This window comes from Chelonoidis abingdonii, chromosome 4 (assembly GCF_003597395.2).
Source record: "Chelonoidis abingdonii isolate Lonesome George chromosome 4, CheloAbing_2.0, whole genome shotgun sequence".
In the NCBI taxonomy this organism is placed as follows: domain Eukaryota; kingdom Metazoa; phylum Chordata; order Testudines; family Testudinidae; genus Chelonoidis; species Chelonoidis abingdonii.
Genome location: NC_133772.1, coordinates 29516663 through 29525490, shown reverse-complemented (window position 1 = coordinate 29525490; position 8828 = coordinate 29516663). Strand labels below are relative to the sequence as shown.

Below are 8828 nucleotides of genomic sequence, written 5' to 3'. Positions count from 1 at the left end.
CCCCATGCCCCACGCTGCAGAGGAAGGGCGAAAAATCTCCAGGGCCTGCCAATCTGCCCCGGAGGAAAATCCTCCGACACCAATATGGCGATCAGCTAAGCCCGAGCATGTGGGCAAGACTCACCAGCCAGCACTCAGGAAAGAATCCTCTGCAGTACTCAAGATCCCATCATTCTAACATCTCCATCACAGACCACGGGGGATACTTACCTGCTGATAATCAAAAGACAATTGCCATTAAGCTATCCCACCATCATACAACCCCTTCCATAAACTTATCAGACTTAGTCTAAAGCCAGATAGTCTTGCCCCCACATCTACTCCCTTGAAAGGCTGTTCCAGAACCTTCACCCTCATGTAAAACCTTGTCAATCAAGTCTAAACTTCAGTGCCAGTTTATACCCATTGTTCCGAATCATGGAGGCGGAGGGGGGGTGCTTGTTTGGAGCATCCTCGCTATATTAACTGGTGAACAACGAAACCACACAATATACCATTTGGAGATGGGATTTGTGTTTGATGTTTCGTCAAATGAGGACTTGGCATGTTGTAAGATTCATGTTATTTGCTTTTATGGCAGTTTTGCCAAATCCCTCTAAAAGGTCTAACTTGGCATCTACATAAAGCAGTGTTTTAGTCGATGATAGATCGTCTCACCAACAAGAAGTTGATCCACAGTAACAAGATATTGCCTCATCACCTCGTCTCTGTAATTGCATTTTAGTTATTAGGGCAAGAAATCACTGGCAAATTATATTGACTAACAGCAGCTTTGCTACAGAAAGTACTTCAGGGTGATTGCTTGAAAGCCTGATTTAGAGATAGCAGTTGGTTTTTAAGATTTCCTTGTTTAATAGGCAGAGCAGGTTTTTTTCTCTGTTCTGCTTCCGCTTAGAAAGAAACTGTTCTTCTTTAGAAAAGCGGTGTGATAACTAATTTAAGGTGTAAGATGGAGCATGGTAAGTGTTGTAACGGAAGTTGTGTGTGAGCAGGAATGTGATTCATGAACCAGCAGGACTGGAGAAAGGATGGCTTACTATCGTCAGACAGAGCATCTATGCAATGATCCTCAGCTTGGGGATTGAATCCTTGGCCTCTATAGTCACAACGCTAGAAGCCATATGACAATGTAACACGTTCACTTGCTGGTGGATTCTCTGCAGCTTGAGGTCTTCAAACCACAATTTTAGGACTTCAATAACTCGGACATAGGTTAGGGGTTTGTTATAGAAGTGGATGGGTAGGATTCTGTGGCCTGCTTTGTGCAGGAGGTCAGACTAGATGATCATATTGGTCCCTTCTGACCTTAAAATCTATGAGTCTATGAGTCTATGAATTCGTGTGTCCCTCCTTCCTTCGGCTTGGATCTCTGCTCTTGTCTTCATGTAACCAGTGATCAGCAGACAAAGTTCCCATCATCAGGGCAAAGCTCCTGGCATAGCCCAGAGGAGTTACGTGTGCATCCTCCTCCCACTTGAGATTTCCTGGGGAATCACTTCACTTGAAAAGCCCAGTCTTGCCTGGCCCATTGCTCGAAGTAGTCCTTTGAAGTGCCTAATATGTTCCAGGGTTTACATTAGTCCCGTCCCGCCAAGAGACGTTCCGTGCCATCCCCCAATAAAACACAGACATCTGTATTTTCAATACAAGCAACACCCAAGGTGCTTAAACATATCAAATTAAGTCAAACTTCTTTGAATGAAGTTTTGTCCAGGATATTGTGGGGAATTGCCCTACACAGACCCTCACCCTACTGGGAGGCTCGTCCGGACCCTCATTGCTCTGATGGGTAGAACCCACCTTTCATTTCCAGCCTGCGTTTATTCATGGCTGGGTGATCCTCCTTCATTCTTGTGCTGACATTGCCCCTTTAGGTTCTCTAGCTCACCCCCCGCCTTGGTGTTTGACCCCCAAGGTGGTTAAAGTTTTCCCAACCCCTGGGATTGAGCCAGGGTTAGCGCGCCAGGCTGACGCTCTCCTGTTCAGGTGCCTTCAGAGAGGGATGAGTTTGAGGTCACGCCTGAGGTTGGTGGCAGAGGCAGGGATGGACCCCACGGCTTCTGCATCCCCATCCAGAGCCTTTTCCACTGTCCTATGCATGGGAGTGTCTTGAGAGCAGTGAGGACCAGCTGTGTGAGGTAGGGGTTGGGGGTGGGTGGGAAGAAAGGACAGAGGTGGTATTTCAGCAGGCACCTGGGGCGTAACTGTGATTGAGGCAGGTGGTGGGTGCTGGGCAGGGCCCCAGGGGTAGCAATGGGCATTGGGGTATGTTCGGGGGACTCCTTGCAGCATGCTTTTGGGAGGAGCGCTGGAGAGGGCACAGTAGCCGAGCCGTAACCGAGTCCTTGTGGTCTCCCTGCAGCACTGGAGCTGGGGCCACAGCCCCAGCAGGTGGTGAGAGCTGACCTGTTCACTCAGATGAAAGACCTCATAGCTTGCGCATTGGACTTCATTGAACTCTTTAACAAGGGTGAGTTATCCCAGAGGGGGCATAAGCTATCCCATCAGGCATCACCCTGGAGATGAATTGAGCTATCCCATCATGCATTGCTCTGAAGTGGCTCCAAGGATAGGTGAGGATAGGGTGATCAGACAGCAAGTGTGAAAAATCAGGACGGGAGTGGGGATAATAGGCTTCTATACAAGAAAAAGCCTCATATATCAGGACTGTCCCTATAAAATCGGGACATCTGGTCACCCTAGGTGAGGCTCTCCTCCCATTATCAATACTTTGAGGGGGTCACCTTCCTCTCTAGCCACAGTAGTGGGAGCCTGTTATTAACTGGGGTGGGGTGGGAAGGACAGGGCAGCTTTCCTATGCAGTGTCCCCCCACCCATTCTGAGACCCTTTTGCCCCATAGGCACAGTGTTCCCTGCCTTTGAGATCGAAGCGTACAAGATCACCGGGCGCATGGACTACCCCTGCTACCCCGATGGGGAGATCTCAGCCATGGTGCATCTCAAGCTGCAGGTGGGTGTGGGCTGGGAATAGGGTGGTCCCAGCCCCTGCATTGTTGTTATCTTTGGGAGGCAGAGATCACAGCTGTAGCTCCAGAATGCCCGCAAAGCCATCCTGGCAATGACAAGGACTGACTCACCAGCCCTGATTCTCCCCCAGCCCTTCTCTGAGCTCAGGGCAGAGCAAGGGGGAGGGGTTTAAACCACCTCTGTGCCCTGCACTGTGGGCTGTGCGCCTGGCCCCTCGTGTGGGTTAAGGCAGCCCAAGGGTTGCTGTGAGCTACCCTCTGCTCTCCATGGTCCCAGGGAGCACAGAATAGCCAGAGCATAATGCACCTCTCCTCCCCATCCCAGTGTATCCCATAGTGGGGGCTGGGAGCTGGGCTCTTACATCAGCTCTAGAGCAGCCGGGATACCTCTGCTCCTGTTTCTTCTACTAAGTGGCACAAAGGGGCCTTAGCGCAACTGAGGCCTGGACCCCAAAGACTCTGCCATGGCAAGGCAGTGCCAGAGGTAGCCCCTGAGCTCAGCGGGATGAAGCTGGGTTTATTCTGGGGCATGGGGCGAGTGGAGTTGATTCCATGATCTTGGAAGGGAGCTGTAGACTGTAGCTATACAGCACCAGGCTGGGTGACACTGGACAGCCAGGAGATGAGTTGAGGTGGGCTTAGATCACAAGGTACTGTGACCTGCATGGGGTCTTGCCACATGTCTAATAAAGTGTTTGGTTACCAGAAGGTAATTCCAGAACAGTGAGGATCCTGGCCTCAACCAGATGGGGGCACTGTAGGGAGCAGGGCAAGAGCGCTGGCTGTCGGGGGAGCTCCCAGCTACTCCAGCCCCAGCCTATCACCAAGCTGTTCCACCCTTAGGATAAGGATTTCCTCCCCTTGAACCCCAGGGACCCAATCTTCCAGACCTTCAGCGGGGAGGAGATCCTGTACGAGGGCAACACCACCATCTACCCGGCTTTCATCAATGAGGCTGCCTACTATGAGAAGAAGATGGCCTTTGCCAAGATGGAGAAGCACACGTTCTCCATCCCCGGCCTGCAGAGAGAATGAGCCTGGGGCCAAGTGGGCCATGGGGAAATAAACAGACTGAATGGATATGATGGTGTGTGCCATGAGGGATGGGATGGGGGTTACCAGGCGGACATCACCCTTGTGTTGTGATGGAGGGGCTGGGCTGGGTGTTGACTGCACCATCTGGTAGCACCACCTATTATCCAGGTTCCTCGACACTTCCCAGTGCAAAACTCTTTGTTTTTTCTTTCTTATATCTTTGAAAAACTTTAACCGTTCAGGCTGAAACTTTCCAGGCAGGTCTGGTATCTGCCTCAGGCAGACATTTTTGGGGAATGTTTCAGCCATTTGGCCTTTTCCCAAAAACGAGGCTAGGCCAAAAGCCATTGTTTTGCCACGTTATTTTATACAGTGGTTTCTTTGCAATGCTCCAGCGTCCTCAAGCAGCAGGGTGGCTTGGAGGAAGGGCTGTGCCTTTTGCTGTCCTCCTTGAAATCCACCCACATTTGGCCAAGTTATAAGTCTTTGGAGAATCTGAGTTTGCACATGCTCAGTAGAGCTTTTTTAATTCCCTAAAGATTCTGCTTCACCCCGTCCCAGCTCCTAGAATGGATTAGAGTGTCCATGGGCCCGCCCTACCAGGTGACTGAGCACGCTCCAGCCTGGGGCTGGAGGAGCTGAGCCTGATTTTCACTGCAATTGTTGTTGCTCCTGTCTGCTGTGGTGCCAGGCACCAGCACACAGAGCAGGGCACCTGTCTCTCCTGTGTACTCAGTGATCCCCTCAGGTGGTGTGGGGGAGGTGCAACCTGAGTCAACTGCAGTCGCAGGAGCAATGCAGCAGTGAGAACAGGCGCAGGGTGGAAGAGTGAAGAAGCAGGATCTGTCCTGGGGAAGGCTGTGGGGGAGGAAGGTGGGCAGGAACCAATGAAGTGCGATGGCGGCTGGAGCCAGGGAAGTGAAGGGGTGGGGAAACAGGGCTAAAGGTGTAGGTGGGAGGTGTAGTGAGTCCCATCAGGCATGCCATGGCCTGGCTCAGAACTGGGCGATCATAGAAGCCGGTTCCAACCTTCTGAGGGGAAGCAGAAGAGGCTCAGGGTAGCATGGGATGGGTCTGTCACAAGCAAGACTTACCCACCCTCATCCCCCCTCACACACACTCAGGGGATCCAGTTCATTGTTTTCTTCTTCTCATGAGGGGCCAGGGCAATAACCAGGATCGTTAACACCCCTCCAAAAAATCATAGCCTTGATCCCGAGTGCCCCCTGCTGCCACCAGTGGGCCGGCTGATTACCGAGGCATAGCCTGGCTTCCTGTGCAACCCTGAGCCTGAGTGGTGGAGCCCCCTGCCAGGAGCAGGTGCAGCTGAGGCCAAGAGCAGGGAATGGGCTCCACTTTGGGCTCAGCTGTTCCACACCCAGCCCTGGGGTTTAGCTTTAACCAGCCCCATGGGAGGCAGAGAAGCTGCAGGTGGCTTCAGCCAAAGGCCAAAGTTAAACATTAGCCCTGCAGACTGCTCCGGCCTGGGGCTGCCCTGTCTGCCTGCTGACTCCCCTGGGGAGCACAGGATGAATGGCCCTTGCTCAGTGCTTAAGGGGCCAGGGGCGGCGCCAGCCTCTTCCTGGTATGGGGCTGAGGTGGGCTAGACAGAAAAGCAGAGGCTCTGCCCCGCTCACCATGAGGCCCTACCCCTCTCTGTGGCCCCACCCCCTGCTATTTCACAAAAGGTTTCACCTCCTCCTTCCCCACCCCAGGTCCCACTCCCTGGCCAGATTAGAAGCTGGAAGCCGGAGCCAGGCAGTTTGGGGCACTGGCTACTCACAGCCAGTAGGAGATGCCTGGACAGGGAGACTCAGCTCTCGGGCCAGCAGAGCCTTCAGGGTGCAGTGACCACGAGGGGTGGGGCCCAGGAGCCCCAGCCAGAGTGGGCTAGGCCAGGCCGCTGTGGGGAGCCCCAGACCCTCCACCTGCCCTGGACAGTGTACCCCAGCATGCAGGGCCAGGGGCTGTTCTCAGGCACGCCGGCTCCCCTGCACAGGCTTACTCCTGCGCTGCTGCTGGAGCTGGGTGCCCAGCCAGCAGCCACTGCTCTCTCCGCTGTGCCTTCAGAGCTGGGCAGCCAGAGAGCAGCAGCTGCTACAGGGGGCTATGGTGGTGGTGTGCTGGGGTGGAGGGGGAATGCAAATTTTGCAGTGACTATAGCTCCAGCAAGTCCCCTCCCCTGCTGGAGACACTGTTGGACACATAAACCTCATTGTGGAGCAGCCACTGGAGGGAGACAGAGACCAGCACAGCGGTAACCTGGAGGATGGTAAACTCATCCCCATCATTGCTTTATCTTCCTGGGGCTAGATGGGAGCTGGGGACCTGAAGGAGAAAGGCTCCGGAAACTGTCTGGCTCCCTGCTCCCTTGAGCCAGACAGTTCCACCCCCTGAGAGCACATTGGATCCAGCACCCCCAAAAGAAGAGAGACCCCGTAATCCCACTTCCCAACCACTAGCCAGCCAGCCCCCTACCCTCCAGGGCTGGGTCAGAACACAGGAATGGCTAGACTGGATCAGAGCCGGTGCAGCTAGCCCAGTGTCCTGTCTTGGACAGTGGCTAACACCAGATGCATGAGTTTAGTAGTCACAGCACTTGCCATGATCACTGTCTCTGCATTCCCAGACACATTCACCTCCCCCTCCCACCTTTCCTAGCTCCTTTATTCATAGGAACGAAATGTCTCCTTCTACTAAACCTCAAAGAAGGGGAGCCATGTGGACTCCTCCCCCAAGCTGCAGGGTTACAGGGATATAGCAAATTGAGACAGAAAAACATTCCATCCCCCTATGAAAAAAGTCCCATCTCTGCCTTCCCAGGAATCTGGCCTTGCTTCCTAGAAGCAGGAGACAAATGACAAGCGTGTGGGAATACCTCCATCCTAGAACCACCTCTGTACGTGGTGAGAATCTGGTGGGAAACAGGTTTGTTTCTATTTATTCTATTGTGCTGAAGTTTGGATGCAAACTGGCAGCAAATATTTCACCACCATGAGAAAGAGCTGGTCTTCACAAGCTTGAGCCTAATTTATCCATAGCTGCTGTCAAGCCCCATGACTGAGCTGTCCCCCGCTATCTCTGGCCACCCTCTGAATAGGGGCCTCTATCGTAGGCAGCGGCCTCCTGTCTACTGCACACATAACAGGGGCTTTTTCCAGTCTTGCATAGTGTCACAGAGTGTGGGGGAGTCAGGGCCCTGCACCCCCCACTTCCTGCGATTTATCAGGACTCTCAGCCAGTCAGAAAAACAGAAGGTTTATTAGATGACAGGAACACAGTCCCAAGCAGGGCTTGTAGGTACAACCAGGACCCCTCACAGCCAGGTCCCTCTCGGGGGCAAGGATCTTAGACCCCAGACTTGGGGTTCTCTGCCTCTTCCCAGCCAGCCCAAAACTGAAAACAAAAAAACCCTCCAGCAGGCTCTCTCCTGCTCCTTCTCTCCCCCTCTCCCTTTGTCCAGTTTCCCAGGCAAAGATGTTGACTCTCCCCACCCCCTTCCTGGCTCAGGTTCCAGACTCAGGTATTGTCCCTCATCTAAAATCATCCCCTGCTCTCCCATCCCCCATGCAGACAGTCCCAGTAAAACTAAATGACATTCCCAGGTCAATCCACCCCACTCCCTATTGCGTCACACATAGGAATCACATATTGTGCAGTATTCCTCAATGTTTACCCTGTTCAGTGGGGAGAAGCCCCAGGGAAGGGTAAAGCAGATGGACGGCAGCTACTGGACATGACCACAACTTGTCAGGGCATGGCCATGGAACTGATGGGTTCTTCTACCCAAGAGAGCCTGAATCAAAGCCCATCGGGGCAGGGGCCCTAAGACAGGACTCTGTCCTGAGAGTGAGGGCAATAGGATGATCCCACCAGCATATACATAGCCCTGGCCTTGAGACACAGCTCCAGAGGGGGCCTGCCAGTGTGGGGCATCCCCTGGAATCCATACCTAAGCACCCCTGGGACACCAGCGCCCCAGAAATATGGCTGGGTTAAGACCACCCTTGCAGGGGAACAAACCTACACTGATACCCCACCAGATGCTCACGGGGTCACTTCCTAGCCAACCTAGGGCTCAGGACACCCCCGGCTGCAGCCAGGAGGGCTGACCCATGGAGGAATGTGGGTTCCCTCCCCTCATCTTTCCCTGGAAGAAGACAGGAAGGAGGTAGCAGCAGGACCCAGTTTCAAACCCAAAGGTTCTCGAGTGGCCAAAGGGCTGGGGGCCGCATGAAAACTTCCCATGTGCACCCTGCCTGGCCACCAAACTGCCACCTGGAGCTGCTGTGTTTGCTGCTGGAGCCCTGAGGAGGAGAAGAAGAAGGGGATGCCCTGCTGCTGGAGGAACGCACAGAGGCTCTGAAGACCACTGTGGAGGGGACTCTTAAGGACTGAGTATTTTTTTGAACTGTGCTCTTGTGGTGGGTGTTTGGACTGTGTTTGTGAGGACATTGGTGGTGTGGCGTGGAGCCTGCCCCCGGTCCATCTGTGTCTCTCTTTGCCCCCACCACCACTGTTGCCCCCTCCACCACCTCAGCTGGCTGTTTTCCATCTGCCTCGACCTCATGCCTCTGGGACTGAGCTGCTCGCCGGCTTGCCGCACCCACTTCCACCATTTGGGCCTGCAGCAGCAGCCAGCCTAACATTGACTTTTTGCACAAGTGCTCGTGGGCGCTGTGACGATGTGGTTCTGGCGGGACCCAACTGAGAGTGCCAATTGAGGACCAATTGCTCAAACAGGGCAGTCACAGCCCAAAGCTGGGGTTTTTCCACCTCTAAGGCAAACCAAACCAGCCAGACAAA

At 53.7% G+C, this 8828-nt stretch overlaps 1 protein-coding gene across 1 annotated transcript in view; it reads left to right on the top strand.

Moving 5' to 3' along the window:
- ACY3 (aminoacylase 3) overlaps positions 1–4022 on the top strand; it is a 10826-nt gene extending 6804 nt beyond the window's left edge. Inside the window, exons 4-6 of the mRNA XM_032794998.1 lie at positions 2363–2470; positions 2862–2971; positions 3831–4022. Of these exons, the coding sequence (XP_032650889.1) occupies positions 2363–2470; positions 2862–2971; positions 3831–4022 (410 nt within the window). The remainder of the gene's footprint in view (positions 1–2362; positions 2471–2861; positions 2972–3830) is intronic.
- Positions 4023–8828: the final 4806 nt, after the last annotated feature.